Source organism: Dermacentor silvarum, chromosome 5, assembly GCF_013339745.2.
Source record: "Dermacentor silvarum isolate Dsil-2018 chromosome 5, BIME_Dsil_1.4, whole genome shotgun sequence".
NCBI classification, from domain to species: domain Eukaryota; kingdom Metazoa; phylum Arthropoda; class Arachnida; order Ixodida; family Ixodidae; genus Dermacentor; species Dermacentor silvarum.
Window position 1 is genome coordinate 24,300,369 of NC_051158.1, and position 18,723 is coordinate 24,319,091.

Below are 18,723 nucleotides of genomic sequence, written 5' to 3' on the forward strand. Positions count from 1 at the left end.
AATTGAAGATAGGTAGGCCTTTTTCTTTTCTTCGATTATGATCTAATAGTTAAATTGATCAACTTATAATTGTGAGCGGAGGAGGGTGGCTTATAATCATTTTCAAACAAATACTGCTCATTACAGTCACCGACCAATTTTCCAGACTTCGCGGGGACCGAAAAATAGTCAGAAAAATCGAACAGTCCGAAAAACTCGTTAACCCTAAAAAATGTCGCAGTTTCACCCGAAAGGCGAAGCATCAATTGCAATAGCAAATTAGTAGAGAGTTATTCGGAGTAGGGATAGTAGTTTTATCGGCTGCATAAACTTGGACACATTCGCTTACTAACTGAATTAACAAGCGTGGTGTCAGCGCGCACAAGCCAACGTGATTAGATCACACTGAATGACCGCAGACAACGACTGTCAAAACGCTGGCAGCAAGCGCAGTCGCCGCAGTGGGCGAAGGTTCGCGCGGTCTATCGCTTCAACGGAAACTGAGCAGCGAATGCACAGCGCGTACAAAGGTCAGAGCCGTGCGGAGATAAGAGACGGTGCGGGCATCCGCCACCGCAGGGCAAAGTGCAGAGGATAAGTTGTTGGCAGAGGAGAAGCTGCCCCCCCCCCCTCCCTCCCGCGCTGCCTTCCCGCTTTCTTGCTTTCGCGTGGGAGGTTGAGTGCCCAGTACCCTTGTGCCCGGTTGCAAGATAAGCATTTGGTGAAGCAGCACAGAGTCAGGCCCGCCTCCCTCCCTCCCTCCCATACCCCCACGGCCTTTCGCGCGACGGTCGCGTTTGCTTTCCGCCGTGCGTTCGCTCTCCGTGATAGCGCGCATCCCCCGAGCGCTTTCGCTCGCTCATACGGCGCGCGGCGATGATTTTATCGCCCTTGGACTTTATACGGAACCTCACGGCACGCGACTGGCAGAAATCCGGTTGAAGTGTCCATATAATTGCTATCGCAATAAAAAGAAAATTTATTAGGCTTAGAACGCATAAAAATATTATTAATAATGCCCTACCTCGTACTATGCTTGGAGGGGATCAGATTTGCTCGGATTTGCGCAATACTGACGTCGTCTCCGCATACAGTTGACAAGAGTGTCACCGCATTGAAAGATTGCCACCGAGATCGAAGAAACGAGCCCCGTTACTTCGCATGTGACCTCCGCGATCAGCTCTGGCATCATTCGCTTAGGCCTTCCCATTTGGCAGGACCTTGAATAAAGTTTATTTCATTCATTCATTCCCCATACCGCGTGTAGCCCAGCAGTGAAGTGTAATCGTGGCTAAGTAATGGCACGCTGCCAGAGCGGATCGTGGAGGCTACGCTTCGCACCACTTGGCTCTCGCGAAGGCACAGGAGGTGGCGCCGATCGCACAAATGCGAAGCCGCACACGTCTTCGAGGCGCACATCATGTGCAAAATAGCAACCGAACTTTAAAAAAATAATACTAATAAATAGATTTCGCAAGAAAAGTGACTATGACGATAGTGCTGACCAAATAAAAGAAAAAAGTGCCGTCCCCTAGAGCGTTTTGTCAGCTAAGGAAGAGCTGGTATGGCCTCCGAGACTGGAGAATGGGGCGCGCTCTCGCGCGTCTCCCAATCTTTGAGGCTATACAGCGGGCCACTGGAAGCCAAGCCTGGGCAAGCCAACGGAAAATCCAACATGGCGCCCTCCACGAACGGGTGTGTGGCTCGGAACGAGCAATTTAGTCCGGAAAATCGAACTTAGGAGCCAAAATTCGTGCGAAAAATCTGTCGCTAAAAAACATTAGCCCTATGGGAACCCTGACGGTGCATTTATGAAGTCCGGAATATCCAACAAGTCCAAATTTTCGGAGTCCGAAAAATCGGTCGGCGACTGTACTCAGTATACAACTAACGAGTTGCTGAGAAGTCTGAATACTAGTTTGCAGGAAAGGCATTTGAAGACATGCCAGCTGATGTTATCCAGTGTAGCTGCAAGAAGTACTCTATTACAAAAGCATTTGCATACCTGCAGACTATTACGATTCTGTCGTAGAATGCCCACTTTTTAGCACTTGTTTATAATTGTCATATTGGCACACATATTTTACTATTCTTCATTTGCATATATTCTAGGGCAAAAAGAACTTCAAAAGGTCGACAGATACAGTCGCTGAGTAATTTTTTATGGTCCAATTTCTCGGACCCATTGATTATGCGGGCGTACTGTCCGGCAGTGACATAAAGTTATCGAGTCGGTGTATAACATCAACATCAATATTGCATTAATAAACTTCATTTCCTGCTTTTCTGCAGTACAGATCATTGTTGTTGCGATTTGTATAGCGCAGAGTGCCTGTTTAAAGCATCCCTACAGAACAATGTCTCCAAATCTGTAATAAACAGTAAACATATTAAATATTCAAATAATATTTAGTATTTTTCAACAAATTTTTGTATTTCTTGCTTTGCACTATAGTGTGTTTTCGAATTCCAAGGTTGGCACCAGGGCTGCATTTGACAGCATCGTGGATAATGCCACCCTGGAAATCAAGACGTTTAAGGCTACAAGCGTCTCTCTAGCCTTCATGGTGTTGCCGGCTTTGTATGGGAGTATAGATCAAGCCTTGGGGTGTTGATACCATGTGAAAGATATGACAGAGGTGCTTTTAAATGGAAAAGTTTCTTCTCACTCTTTTACTGATGCTACTTTACTGTTCTTTGCCCACTAATTTTTTTCTTTTTTTCTTTTGGCTTTTCTTTTTCAATGCAGTCCCTAAACGTACGAGAGTTGGTGAAGCTGCGAAGTTTCTACGAAAAGGTTTTCATGACCTTCATCACTCTCATGCGGAAAAAGTGAGTTTCCGAGGACCTTGGAACTGCCCGTTCGGCTGGCATGCTGCTTTGGGAAAGTGTCGGAGCAGCGCAGTTGACTTCCGCTATTTCGACTCCAGTTAATTCGATTTTCCGGGTAATTCGATCCCGAACAAAGGTTCCGGTCGGCACCCGTGCATTTATATGGGCCCAAACTTTCATTATTCCTACTCTAAAATGGTCCTTCGCCGGGTAATTCGAACTTCACTCAGCACGCGCATGCCTGACCCCTAATGGTGACTTCAATAGCGACTCTTTCGGTGGTAGCAGCGTCGGTCTCATCAGAGCTTAGGGGACAGTGAATGTGTTGAACACGTATCATCTCCCGTCGCAAATGCCTATTTCCTAGGAAGATATTGAAGCAGTCGCCTTAGCTTACAATGTCTGGTTATGGTATTTACCCGATTATAATGTGGTCTTCTTTTTTTTTTTCAGAAAAATTATGGCTGTAAATTGCCTGCGCGGTTGCAGTCGGATACGAATCCAAAACTGCCTTTGCAGTATTTGTATGCTTTACCGCATAACGCAGATGTATTTCAGCAAAGATGAGTTTAGCAAACCGGCCAACATGGTGCACCACTCGCATATTAGACCCTTACCCATTTTTCTTGCTAAAAGATCAAGTGTTCGATAGATTTCTACGTTGTTTTGGAGCATTAATGTCGCTTGTACGTTAGTTTTATACTTTTGGCACATAAAAAGTGGGTGCGCATTTAATTTGGGGGCTTGCAAGAATTGGGCAAATACTGCCAAATGAATCAGAGGCGAGTTTGGTTTTTTTTTGGTTTTTTTTGGCATCATGCTTAATTCGACCCACCAGATAATTTAATCAGTTGCATTAGTCCCATCACGATCGAACAAACGGAACCTGACTGTCTTTTAAATAGAGAATACAATGTTCCGGGCATCCTGCAAGTCCTACAGGAGGCTTGGCACAGGACCTGGAACATTGTCAACTGTATATGCTGACGCGTCTGGTGTCATGTCATGCTAAATCTTGCTAACGTGATCACACAAGAATACGGCCCTTGGTTTCACAATTCCAAACTTTGCATTTGCATAATAATGAGTGGTTTACCTCTAAAGTTACTCTGAATTGTGTAGTCGTGAACATCTTTTAACAGGAATTAGAGGTTACATGGCCACAGGTTGGTTTTGAAACAAACCACTAAAGCAAGTGTTACACACAAAACAATTCAGGAGAGTTGTTTCATGTAAACGAAAGGAGTAGACAAAGTTTTACACGTATGCATCTTTTGCTTCATAATCAACGTCACATGTCCTGTAAAATTTTTCTGACACACTTCAGATATTCAAACTAAGCAGTTTTGGTTTTGATAAGTGGGAACCCAAAAACCTCGAGGCAATGAGACAGTTTGTCAGACGAACCATAGCATATTGAATGTTTCGAGCACCCTTCATACCTGGGGGTGACCTAGTGGCTCCTTAACCTAGTGGCACCTTTTAAAATCATGTACAGTGTTCATTGATTGATTGATTTATTGATTCATTCATTCATTCATTGCCTTTCAGGGAAAGCTTCTGTGACATGGGGGGTGGCAGCAAGATTCGGTCGGTGGCGAAGAACTTGGAACAGTTCATCGATGAGGTGGGAGTCTTGATTCACCGTCCTTGATTTAGCATATGAACTCGCGTAGTGGCCACACCGGCGGCTTTAAAGAACATTTCACTAATGTTTTCATTTTTGTCCTCACATAAGTTGCACCTCTGAGATCCCTACTTAGTAAAATTACATTCCAGTTCATTTTAATAAACCAGTATACCAGGCAACTGTTGGGCCAGTAGCTGAAGCCAGTGCAACCCCAGGGTCGCACACAGTTGGCAGCTCACCAAATAGCGTACAGTAGGCCTCCATTCATTTCACTCTGGTTAAAGGGGCCCTGAAGCACTTTTTATCGAAGTGGAAAAAGACATTTGAAGTGAAAATAGGCCATTTCAGAAATACTCTGCCGCAAAAGCTACTTCACTGCGTTCTGCAGAAGCGGAGTTATTGGCAATCAAACACAGCCTCCACTGTGCCCCCCCTTTCTCCTTGAATGCCTTGCACTGTGAAGGCTACGGCGGAGTGGGGCAGGGCCACAACGCTTCGCCTTCGAAAGGTCACCGTGGCGCGCAGTTCAAATTTCATATTGGATGTTAACGTAGACGCCAGGATTTCTGATTTTGGTGCCTACAACGCACTAATCGTAAGCCAAACGCGGTTATCCACAGCGAGCAGCCAGTGGACTCGTGGCGGCCACTGTGTAGCCGACCGCAGCGACCAATAGCAGCCGATGTATTGGAATGTGTTTTATTACGTAATAAAGCACACAGAAGAGATGTGGGGATCATGGCTTCTGTTGAAACGAGAGCGTTTGAGAGAAAGGTAACTTTGCGCTCTGCTTGCGATCTCCACGCACCGCCTATGACAGCAAAACTTGGCTGAGATGTTCACAGCAGCGTATGCTACCCGCAGGCTATGTTATTTCACTAAGCCCGAAGTGAGGGTGGTTCAGGGCCCCTTTAATTAAATTTTTACAGCGAAAGCTGTTATATGCTAGGTTCCAGGAGAACGTGTCCGTAGAAAACCGGAAGTGTAGTGTACAATAATTTCAGATATGTCGCGCCACCTCGTGGAGTCGTATGAAAACGTCGGGTTGGCGGCGTTCTCAAACTGAGGATTGTAAAAAAGTGTGCATTATACTGCATTTTTTGCCGGATCTTTCGCTTGCTTCTTCATTACGTGACATAGGTCACCCTGGCGACCACGTGAGTGCGTTAGCGCTTGTGTGCGTCGCCACGATTGGCGTAGCCGTCTTTAATAAAACTCTTTGACGCTTTGGTACAGTGACCGCGACTGTGTACGTTCCCCCTGAAATGCCTATGAAAGACATCGAAACATTCATGATGGACATGTTCGGTTGGGTGATGCCCAACAACGGTACGCCCATTCTCATCGTGGGGACAATATTCACTACAGCAGACCCACCATAGTCACAGCTTCGCTGGTTTCCATCTTCGCAGTAGTGGAAGGGCTCTGAATTTTTTAGTTAAGCTTTTCCCAGCCGAAGGGCCTGGCTCATACATTTATTTATATAGGCCAAAGCTCGGTTATTGCTATCTTGAAATTAGTTCTAACCCGATAATTCAAATTTAACTGGTTGGCACGCACACGGCTGACACCGATGGTGACCCTAATTGTTGGCCAAGATGGCTGCAGCATCTGTCTTCGTGGCACTAGGGAGCCGTGGCTGTGTTTAAGACACATTATCTGCCACCGAAAATTAAGATTTATTGCCTGCTTTCGGCAGATTTAAAGCAAAAATGGCAGCTCATAATAAATTAATAACTGTTTATCCAATTCTGACATGCCATTTTGCCCAAAAATTCGCTTAAAATATTGCCTGTGCATCACTATCCGACCTGAAACGAGCGAGCAGTGCCTTGTGGTAGCTAGTTGCAGGAACGTGTCAATGCCACTCGTTCAATGGTAAATAGGTTCACACCTGCGGCGTCTTCCACGTAACACTTGCGTCATATTTTGCGACACAAAAGTATTAGAGTTAATGGTGCATCAAATTCCATGACGCATGCCCGTCTTTCTTTCATATTTGATGCGCAATTTTTTTTTTACAGTAAAAGACTAGTGGTAATTTTAGATTCCTGGGGAAACCTTAATTCTGAAGTAAAATGTAAATTCGGCTGATGATTGAAAATATTTTGTAAAAGATTGCACCTGGAATGCCTCGCGTGTCCGCTTGGCTCGCAGATTCCCATGCTGCTTCTTCGGATCGAGGAACTGCGGTCGGCCGTGCTCGAGAAGCAGAGTTGCAAGGAATGGAAGTTCCTGTTCAAGCTGGGTACCTCCAAAGTGGTGAGCTTCTTCCCTTCACTGCGTGCTTCGACTCCGTTCATTCGCGACCTTATGGCGACGCAGCGCATTCAGTCTGACGCCCGCTTCGAGAGAAGAGCAATTTTGATGGCCGAAGAGCTGGGAAAGTCCGCCGCTGCTAGAACAACCTCTTGTTATGTTTGTAACATTGTTTTGAACATAGTGCTAGGCTTGCTCTTAGGCCGAGAACTAAATGCAGGGGAAATATACAAAGGAAGGTCGCTTCATATCTGCGGAAAACACGGTAGCACAGATGGCGATTGAGAATGCGGCCTCTGTTATCCCAACCTGCAGCTCCTTTTGAAACTCAAACTTGGCTTAACGTTGCCTGCTAAGCTGTTGGAACGTAATGTATTTACTCAAGTGTCAGCCGATCTTGTATAAATAATGTTGAAAAGTCATGGGTCGGCCTTGATTTGAGGATGTGGTTTGGCTGCAACCGCCAGACACTGCTGATCGTAGACAGATTGATGCCATATGGTGCAAAATGGCATTTCTGATTTTATTTGGACACAAGGAGAATCAGGAATGTTTGGACAGGCAAATGCAAAGGAGGTCGCGAACATTCGAGGCGTTGCCTGGTGCTATTTCAGACACCTGTCTACTTTGACGTGCCTTCGAGATGTCTACTTTGCTTAGTCAGGTAGCGAACTGGATCACGGTGGCATGGAACAAAATTCTGGCCCATAATAACTTGAGTGTTTTGAAAGTACAATATCGAGATGATGTTGTATGTTCTTCTCACAATCAAATGTTTTTTTTTTTTCTTTTGTTTGGCTTACATTTGAAGAAAGCATTTTCATTTCCCAAGTTTCGAAATTTCCAGGGTCAGTCAAGCATTGAGACTGGCCTAGATTCAAGTAAATGCAGTATGTGTTTGAAGTAGGGATGTGCGAATATCGAATAGTATATTACAAATCGAATATTGTATCGAATCAAGAAGAAAAAAAATAATATTGAATCGAATATCAAAAAAATTAATCGTAAAATTTATTGCTTGCAAATCATGTGCAGGAAAAGGCTATGTTTCACATGCTCCGGTGTCTCCTAACACTGCATGACAAAAATGTAACAAGCTATTGGTATTAGCATTAGTAACAAGGTATTAGTAACAATTTTATGCATAAAAATCAAGGTACATACAGTGTGGTCTACTCCTAATGAAGGAAATTCAAAATTATCATGCCAGCACTGATTACAGCTCAGTTCTAGTATATAATGGCCTGGAAAGCATTTTTTTTATCAGTAGAGCGTGTTGAATAGAATCAAGTGTTTTTTTCCCTCTGAAGCTAACGAATTAGTGAAGTTATGCTGTACTGAATACCAGTGAATTAATCAGTGGACCTTTGTTTTGTGGCAATCTTATATTGCATAGAAAGTTGTGCTTTCCAGTTTTCCTCCAAAATGCAGAAGGGCTTTCCCATCTTTGTGGCAAGTGGGTCATTGAAAGGCCAATCTGCACTACAAACGAAAGCACGAACCATGATCGCCTAACTCGATCACCGCTTAGCACGTAGCCATTGTTGGCACTCTGTGGGTCTACTATGGTCGGCTCCGATGTTAAATATGCTTGCAGTCAAATTCTTTCTTTTTGGTTAGGCTTACATTCAAAGAAAGTATCTTCATTTTCCGAGTTTCCAAATTTCTAGGGTCAGTCAGGAATTGAGACTGGCCTAGATTCAAGTAAATGCAGTATGTGTTTCAAGTAGGGGTCCATGATAGAATGATGATGATCAAGTAGGGGTGTTGTCAGATTCAGTGCGTTTTGCCACCTGTCACAGATTCTGAAATTGGGAGGATCAAGGCAAGTTTCGCGTGACGCAGCGAAGTAGCGCCCAACACCCGACAAAGCAGCGTCGATTAGGCCTAATAGCCTAGACCAGTGTGGCCGTGACGAAAATTCACCGCTGGCCAATGTGGGTAATGGGCCACAAGTCGACACGGAATGCTTGCCGCTATAATGCGTATGTATGGGCAGCTCATCAGTAATCTGTCCCGAGACCACGTGTACGGATTAGATTAGCAGCTAGTGAAGTGGAGCTAAGTTCGTCGCTGCCCATCAAATATGATCTACGTGCCTTCGCACATGCTTTCACACTATTCTGAATACGCGCTACTTTTGTTTCCATTCCCTCTGTCCACATCATGGTTTAATTTCGATCCGTCCCGTTGACCTGGATGAACATCATACCGACAGAGACAGCCTCAGCCCATGCGGTGCCGTGCTATCCCCGCATCGGGCCAACATCGGGGGAGTGCATGCGGTAGTCCAGAAGCTCTCAGAGAGACTACGGGCGCATTCACACTTGTGACTAGACGACGTCCTGTGACCGATTGCGACTGGCGACCAGAAAGCTACTCAAGACGAACGATTTCACACTGACAAATGCGACCGACCAGTCGCTAAACCGAAATGTCTCGCGATGTGCTGTTCACGTCTGCTTGCAATGTCATTGCCGCATAAAATAAGCGTCAGCATATACGGACGTCCTGTTCCTTCGCATCTGATTGGTTCAGCTGTTCTGCGACTGTCGCGCGACTGAAAAATCGAGCAGCGAGCGACTGGAACTGAAATGGTCGCCTTCCGAGAAAAGCGACCATTTGCAACTACTTGTAACTGGTCGCTTTGCGACTAACTTAGTCGTGCGACCTCGCCTAGTCGCTAGTGTGAATGGGCCCTATAAATGTCCACACTGCGATCAATGCGCTAACTCTTTACCACATGGTATGGGCTTGCGCAAACACACCACAGCTCACACCCATAACACACCCCACCACACGGCAATGGGAGGCAGCGCTGTCCAGCTCCGACTCGACGGACCATCTCAACCTGGTCAACCGAGCGAGAAGGGCAGCTATGGCCGCTGGACTCCTGGACTGAGGGGACCACCCATTGCAAAGCGGAGGAGCTACCTACGCACGCGTGCTCTTTTGATTAAAGTTTATTCTCTCTCTCTCCACAATTGCTGATGCGATTGTGGAGAGAGAGAGAGAATAAATAAATAAAAAGAGAGAGAGAGAGAAAAAAAGTGAGCGCACTACGTCTGCGGCACACTCACCAAAAACAAATAAGTGCTCGCTCGCGCCGCATCGAGCACGAGGGGCTCCACAGCGCACGCGATATGCAGCACTGCGCAGGTCTCTACACTGATCAAGTATACCAAATATTTTGAAAAATCAAATAGTAGATATTCAATTTGCGAATCGAATTATTCAGATGCTGACTGTTCGATTCGGTTCGGTGATATCCGAGTATTCCCACACTCCTAGTTCCAAGGGTTGACTCGAGGTTTGAATTTCGCATGACTGTTGCCGCACGCATCGACAAACTGCAGGCATGGGTGCTGAACAAGCTGGTGAGCCACCGGGAAACGCTGCACCTGGTCATGACGCGCCTCTGCGACCTGGTGGCACGGGACCAGTTCACGGCAGCCCTTGTCGAGCTGGGCATCGTCGTGCCGACACCCGAGGTGCACCAGAACGGGGCAGAGGAGGACGACGCCGCCACAGTCAACGCCTCCCCACCCAACAGCACGACGGCAAGGACGGCAGAGGTTGGCGGCGTCCTCTGCGGTAGCAGTGCCGGATTGGCTGCGGCCGCAGCTCCTGCAGACCCCGAGCGGCCGCAGAGCGCGCCGATAGAGTCGTTGTGTCGGCCACCGCCAGCCAAGGAGAGCCGGCTTGCGAGGGACAGCCTGCAGCTCTTCCTGGACGGCAAGGGCACGGACATGTCCTTCGAGATCGTCGCAGCACCAGGTACGTCTCGGTCTCATGCTCTTGGCAACGTGGAGCATTGTTTGCCTTAATCGGTCGCTTTGTGCCTGCTGTGGTCTGTCCGGCATGCCTCGCCTCGCCGTGTTGGTAGGTGGCGCAGCAAGTTGTGAGAGCGAACACAGATGTGTAGTTGGCGGCGGTAGCTGCGGAGGTTGAGTAATCCCCATTTGATCGTGGCTTGGCAGTGGCAGCAAATGTCGCAGTGCTGTCTGACATACTGCACTGTATGATGTCGGTTACGAAAATGTGATAGCAATTACATCCATATAATACCGAGTGTTTACGATGAGCCTGCTGAAATTCATAGTTGAAAAGTTAATAGATTTTGGCTACGAATTGGCGACTAATTACCCCGTATCACCCGTCACCGGTCGCCACCACTGACGGCATGTCTCCGAAGGAGCCGTCCTTTTATTTCAAAATGGCTATTTTTAAATATTAATTAATGTCCTTGTAGAAACACCTGGTGTATAGCAGTTCAATCTCACTATAACAAAGTCTCATCTGGTGCCAAATGATACCTTCATTATATATGATATTTAATATAAACATAATTCGTTACACACTAATATAGGCAAGAAACACTTTAGATTTTTTTCTTGATATCCTTGCTTGTTATAATTGGGGTTCTGTTATTTAATAGCTGTGGGGTACCGTGTTTACCCATGTAACACCCGCTCTCGTATGCGGCTTCGCACCCTCACTTTGAAGTGCGAAAATTTGGGGGGAAAAAAAAGAAAAAGTTTCACTAAGCATGAAGCCTGTAAATGTGGCAGCTCAACAGCATGCATTCTGCCGAGCAACAAACCAATAACAGTGACAATCCAGTGAAAAACGATCACTGTTATAATTTTTTTTTAATTATTATTCCTGAACAGAGTTGTAAATTGATGTTTCAGTTTCTCGGAAGTTTTGCAACCTTCAATTTTTCACAACAATATCGATGATCTAAATCAGGAATTGGCAAACTTTTCCTTTTAAATGCAATCGACCTCATTCGATTTGGCGCAGTGGATACTGAGCGAAATAATTTCACTGCTTCCGTGTATTAGGGTAGGAGTTGTTGAGGTTAAGCTTTCTCTTTAAGGGAACGCTTAACTAGTCTACAAACCTACGTAACCTAAATGCATCATTAACATTATAGAAAAAGAGCTTGATATTAAGCACTCCGTAGACCTTTACAGGCAAATAATTATTGCCAAGGCCTTCATGTCAAAGCTGAGATGTAGTCAGTCCAAAAAAATTATAATGTGGTTTCCCTTTAACAATGGGCCATACTATGCATTTCTATATATAAAGTTGTATTTTGCGAATTCTGCACTTACAACAGGATCCTTGAAAGACCTTGAAAAGAAAGCCCTTGAATTTTCTAGTCATCCTAGCCAACGTGAACCTCGCAAATATGAATAGGAATTTTTCTTCTGTTTGTTTTCTTGCTCGTCGGTCTGCCCGAAAGGCTACAGTGGTGATTCGAGTCCGGAGCCGGTCAACGACGCTGTCTCAGGCGTGCGCTGGCAGATTGGGGCCCACCGAGTTGTCGTGGCGACCCGCTGCAATTGGTTCAAGAAGGCGCTCCTGAGCGGCATGCGGGAATCCATTGACAGGTCAGTGCCCGTACCTCAAAACTTCGACCGTGCGGTGGTCATCCCACGGCTAATCTACAGTCCTTGCCCTGTGCCTCAAATTAACCGAAACATTGAATTAACAGAAGTCTACTGTATACACATAACCACATGCACACATTCACACAGACGCACACACTTAGTCATACACAGGGCATCTGGTTTCCTTTGCAGATATGTCTTTAAAATGCCATAGCAACAAGCCAAACTAGCCAGCCTTATTGACATTATCTATGGGAGGTGCTTAGGTTCGATGGGCTTGCTGTTCCCGTTCCCCCCACCCCAATGCAGGAAGATAGTGGTGCACGACACGCATCCCGAAGTGTTTCAGCTGTTCCTCGAGTACCTCTACCGCGGCTGCCTCGAGTCGCGGCAACTCACCACCGAGCAGCTCGTCGAACTCATGCAGCTCGGAGACCGGTACGAGGTGAGTCGGCGACTGCTCGCAGCCAGCAATAACGGCGCGGTTCTCGCTTAATCAGTCTAGGTGTCGCGGAGCAGGAGGTCTGCGGGGGTGAGCAACCACGCTTTTCACCGTGATCTAGGCATGACATTGCTAAAGCTCCGGGTGATTGGGCTGCTTTCCTACTGAGACATTCTGCGCCAAGTCCAATGATTTCAGGACATGTTTCCTGTATCATTAATTGAACTGGTTTGGTAGTTATATAGAGTCTGACTTGCTGTGGGTGGCTCAGTGGCAGTAGTGGCAGTGGCAGTAGTGTACCACTGCTGAACGCGAGGTTGTGCGTGTGATTCCCAGTCGCAACAGCGGCATTTTAATAGGGGTGATATGTGCCGCTCTTTGGGCGGAAAACCACAGGCAGCTAAGAATTGTCATCTGCAGCCCTCTATTATAGCGTCTGTGTTCAGCTTTGGCACTTCCAACTTTGCAGTCTCATTTTAATACTTTCAGTCACGATTTCTCCGTATGGAGACACAACTTACTATTGAATGTCCTGACAAGAAGTGACGAAAAGGGAAGAAAGAAAGCTTGTACAGGGCGCTGGACGTAAACGTGACCCTCTGCTAATGAAAAACAATGTCATGAGCCACTTTTGTGCCGAGAGTAACGCAAACAAATTGTATTTTAGGCAGTACACCACCACGTTTGACGAGAAGTTTGACGCGTTACTTTGTAATAATACTGTTAACTTGTTTTCTTTCTTGCATCAGAAGGCCCTAAATTCAATATTAACCATCTCATCTACTTGTAACAAATATTTCTGTTCTGTTTGCGATGTAAGCATCATCTGTTAGGGTTCGACATCCGTAATGAACAAATTTTTTGCAATTATGACGGCTGGCCTGACGTGACTAAGATATTATACTACCGGCTCAATATTTTTTTTCCTGCATAGTTTTACCTGTGTTTCCGAAAATGTATAATAATTTGGAAGAATTTAAAACATGCGGTCATAATTCAAGACGGAAGGATATAATTTAGGAAGTGACTACAGTGAGGAGGTCCCCTCACTATAATCACAACACTATAGTGCAGGGGCAACCGCGGCCGAGACAGAACCTGTGTAATAGCGGACCTTCCTGGTCGTGTTTCGTGTTGCCTGCAGTCCCCGTTCGAATCGCATGTTGGATAGACTTTTTTTTTTCTTTGAAATATTGCTGCATTGAAGTTTTGTCTCCGTTTCGAATGAACACGTAGGTGTTGGTGACCCTGGCACTGGCAGTAGTGATGCTGGCAAACTAGCGGGAGTGCTGAAGGCGTACGGCTAACTTTATGTCATGTGCGCCCCACTGACACGGGCCAACCACTGACTAGCGCAACTCTGTGCGCAAAACATGCAATGGAATAAAAATAGACCCCTTCACTTTAGCAGTGATGGGCCCCACCAACTTAGTGACCCGCCGGGGTGGCTCAGTCAGCTAAGGCGTCGCGCGGCTGAGCACGAGGTCGCGGGATCGAATCCTGGCCCCGGCGGCCGCATTTCGATGGAGGTGAAATGTAAAAACGCCCGTGTGCTTGCGTTGTAGTGCACGTTAAAGAACCCCAGGTGGTCAAAATTAATCCGGAGCCCTCCACTACGGCGTGCCTCATAATCAGAACTGGTTTTGGCACGTAAAATCATCACCCTAGTGAGGGTCTGTAGTTTAACACTCATACGATCGACAGGGGTTGAACAAGGGATGCCTCGCACTGAAACCAACATTTCAACAAGAGTACTTGTTCATGTGCATCTTTCAGTGCATCATAACATGCGTTTAGTTAATAAGCGCTGGTTGGCCTCCCTAGTTATCCCTCCCTTTTCTCTCTCTCTCTCTCTTTTTTTCTAATTTTTTGGTTTGTAAGCGAACAGTTGCTGTAATTTATATTGCCCATAAAACTACGAGCCTCAGTTCGTGTAATGTTCTAATATGCTTTGCTCCACAGGCGAAAACCGCGACTTTGTTTCATTAGTTATCTACACTTTCTTGCTCTCCCGACTTGACAGGTTGATGTGCTGAAAACGATCGCCGAAGACGCCCTTCGCGACCATGTGGACGAGGACTCGGCCCTGTTCTTACTCAACTTGGCTGACCAGCTTCATGCTAGGAATCTCAGGGTAAGTTCGGTATGATGGTGCACGCCTATCACCGGACACGTCGGCATTTACGGACGGCAATGTTCCTGGCAGTGAGCTGTACGACGTTAACTCGCATTGTGCGAAAAACGCAGTGTCGCCCGTAGGCACCATTATGTCTGGCGCTAGTTGTGCAAACTGTCACAAAAGTTAAGGTGATCACCCGAGGCTACCGTCTCTGGTCATGTGATTGATACTTCAAGCAGAGTGTCCCTGCGCGACAACATTGCATAGTCGTCACCATTGTGTGTTGCCATCATCATTAGGAAGGGCTTTGTGTTGAACTGTCAATTTTGAAGTGCCTAATTTTCTTTTTTTGATTTTTCTTTTTTTTTTCAGAATTCAGCGCTCGAGTTTATCGCCATCAACAAGAATGTTGTAAAAAGCGACGGCTACTCGGAGCTTCCAGATGACCTGCAGACCGAAATCATGGAGACCATAACCTGGTTTGAGCTCAGGTCTGCAACTCTTTTTTTTTTTTTTTCTCTCGTCTTCAAATGCCGGGTTTGAACAGAAACAGGGTGCAACATTGAATGCAGGGGTGTGTAAATGCTCAAATATCACCGAATCGAATTGCATAGTGAATGTTTGAATAATTTGATTTGTGAAACAAATAACTGCTTTTCGATTTTTTGAATATTCAATATATTCGGTGTAGAGACCTGTGCAGTGACACATGTCGCAAGTGCCGAGGGGCCTCTCGTGATCAAGGCCAACCGAGCAAGCACTTTGTTTTCGGCTCAAAAAGAGCACGCCGCGAACGGCCGCCCGGTCTGACGCAGGCACAGACTTTGTCACTGCAAACACCCTTCGACGTTTCCCAATGTGGAGATAGCGCGTACAGCACCCAAATGCCACGATTTGCAGAATAGAGCCGCGTTGGCCGGGTCCGCTTCTGTCGGTACAAGGTTCATCCGGGTCGACAGGACCGATCAAAGTGATAACAGGACACGCAAAGAGGGAATGGCAACAAAAGCAGTGCGTATTTTGTAAAGTGGAAAAACACGTGCGAGGATCAGGCTAATTAGCAGCTGACAGGCACACAGATCATGTTGGATATGCTCCGACAAACTTCACACCGCTTCGACAGCCGTCAATCTAAGGTGCACAATCTCGGGTGGCTCGTTGCAACATCCTGGGACGGCAGCGAATTTTCATCACAGCCACAATGCAGAGGCTGTCAGGCCTAATCGGCCCTGCTTCATCGGGTGTCGGTGGCTAAGGTTACGGTTTGGTGATGAATCAACACAAATCTATTCTTAGCAACCACACGACACTCGGAATGCCGACAAACGGCCTCGCAAACAAAAGCTTGTGCGTGGGATGGCAACAAAGTTGTTCACGGCCGCCATCTTTGCGACACACCGTACGACGGACTCCCATTCCTGACGCCATTTGCATACACACATCAGTCTCTTTGTTGCTTCGAGCAAATCATCGCAAGACTAACTTTGGATTTATGTACACGGCAGGTGCGAAGGTGTCTTGGCCGGATGCATGCATTTGCACAAGCGGTGGATGAACGAAGAGAGAGGAGGGGGGGGGGAAGCGAGCGTCACGCGAACTTGCCGTGACCCTCTAGATTTTAGAATATATTTGACGGATGGCAAATGACACTGAACCTGACAATGAAACAGCATGGACAGCATCTTCTTTTTACCATCGGCACCGGCTATGCATGGAGCGGTGTTTGAGTCAGGTGATGCACCATCCCTTCATTTGTCGCGCAGGTTTGTCTTACGATAACCCACCTGCCGTAAAGTTGGGATAGCCTTTCTGTCATTTTGAGAAAAAAACTGCAAAGCAACACTATCTATGCAAATAAATAAAAGATTTCCGCAAAACACAGGTCCACTGTTAAACTGAAAACCTCATTGGTATTCAGTACAATAGAACATCACTAATTCATTAGTTTCAGAGGTAAAAAGCACTTGATTTTGTTCAACAGAAATTCTATTAATAAGACGAAAAAAATACTTTTCGGGCCTTCATATACTGGAATTGAGCTGTAATCAGTGCTGGCATACTAATTTTGTGTACCCTTTAATAAGATTAGACCGTAGTGTGTACTTAAGTTACTGAAAGCTTGCTTCATTCTTGTTATGCAATTGTAGGACGCTCCCGTGCATGTGTAGCACCATATTTCTTTGCCCAAAATTTGTAAGCACTAAATTTTGTAACATTTTTTCGATATTCAGTATTCGCGCAGCCCTAGCTTATAGATAAGCTGTGGAGTTGATCTCAACCACTCGTTCTAACGAGTGCTCAAGTGGCTGGGCACAGCATTCTCATGGTGCATTTTTCACTGCATAATTGCTGGAGTGGATGCGAGGCATAATCTTTGACTCGCAATGTGTGCATATGGAGTTTGCATCTTCGCAGGGCACTGCTGCGTTTTCTTTATTTCTTTACAAAATCCTCACGAGACACTGGGGGATTCCGGCGGCAGACGCCTACAGAGTCGGCAGTCATCAAAATGACCGAGTTGCCCATAACAGCTATTGCTCGAAGAAGAACAGGAAGGCTCATGTTATATTGACGTAAATGTGGCTGTGACACTTGCGGAATGACAGTGCAGCGGTAATAACGATGGTAACAGTCAGCAACGCCTGCCGCCAATCTCCCACCGCCTTCCAGTAATGAGACTTTCTTTTCCTCTAGGAGTTCCCAGCGGCCCGAAGATGTGATACCATTTGGGTGCCAGTTCGAGCCTGCCAGTCCCAGCTCGGCGTCGTCCAGCCTCCTCGACATCGACGAGTTCGCTTCAGCGCTGAGCATCTCCGGAAAGGAGACCGATGCCACACAGGTCAGTTGTTTGGCACAGCTGTGAGTGGCACAGCGGGATCACCTTGTACAATTGTGTTCCGTAGTTGAAAATGCCATTTGCAGAGAGCGGTTCATTTTTAAAGGGATCACCAATTTATTATTTGGCTACCAATTATAGCTGAAACATGGCATCAAGGTATGCAGACTAATTTTAATGCATAAATGTTGGACTAGTGCATTCTACCAACCTTCTGCGTTTGTAATGTGAAGCTTTTCTTTGCCTCCTATTAGTGTTGTAAAATTGGATTCAGCTGGGCTTAGTGGATTTTGTTATGATGTCTGGCCGCAAGGTTTGTGCAAGCAAACAGTCAAGCCAATCCAGTTAGCATCATTGTAGTAGGGAGCTATATCATTTGTTGTGATTGGTGGCAGTTTACACTTGCATAAAAAAGCCTTAGCACGCATCTCTCTATCTCTTTTCTTTTTTTACATGTGCAATAAAACGTGTTTACTTGTTGCTAAATTTGTGTTTTGTCTTTTAGCTGTTTGTCATAGTGATGCCTTATTTGGTCGTTGCAAAACTGTTTTCCAGCATCTCGGAAATCCTAAAATATTTGAACTTAGGAACTGCACACTGAATTTTCAGTGGACAGAATCGATTAGCAACCTAAGGGAATATGCAATCGACTCTGGTTAATTCACTTTTTCTCTTAATTCGAACATACTAGAAGGTCCCTCCGAGAAACCATGTATTATTATAGAAGAAAAGCTCATTTGGTTTGAATGCAGAAGCATGCTGCTTTGGTTATTTGACCCCTGTTTGTGTGCCCTCATGCGTGCAGCGGCTGCTAATGCTTGAAAAACAACAAGTTCAGCAGACGGCACCACTGCTTTTGTAGATGTGAAGCTATTTTACTTTACATTTTCTTGACTTTTATTTTCATAACGTTTACGTTTCGTCTGCACTCGGTTGCCGCATGCCGGTTGAGTTGCGCTTCGAGAGCACTTAGCAGAAAGACAGTGCAGACTGCTTTGAGCAACAAAAAATATTGGAATTCGTTCATTCTGCTGCCGTTTGGTAATTCGACCTGTCGGATAATTCGACCAAATCTTTGCGGTCCCACGAGTGTCAAATTCACGGAAGTCGACTGTAGTTGCATCTAACGAAAAATTTAGTCCCTCGGTACCGCTTCTTGCTAACCGGACTTTCTGAGTTGTCGTACCGGTTGAAGACTATCGCGAGTCAACCGCGCATGCAATTTCA

At 45.9% G+C, this 18,723-nt stretch overlaps 1 protein-coding gene across 1 annotated transcript in view; it reads left to right on the forward strand.

Annotated features, from left to right (window-relative positions):
* Nucleotides 1–18,723, forward strand: part of LOC119453092 (uncharacterized) — a 54,402-nt gene that overhangs the window by 21,214 nt on the left and 14,465 nt on the right. The window contains 9 exon segments of the mRNA XM_037715087.2: nt 2,729–2,811; nt 4,363–4,438; nt 6,599–6,703; nt 10,057–10,477; nt 11,952–12,099; nt 12,409–12,544; nt 14,565–14,675; nt 15,033–15,151; nt 17,355–17,499. Coding sequence (XP_037571015.1) covers nt 2,729–2,811; nt 4,363–4,438; nt 6,599–6,703; nt 10,057–10,477; nt 11,952–12,099; nt 12,409–12,544; nt 14,565–14,675; nt 15,033–15,151; nt 17,355–17,499 — 1,344 coding nt within the window.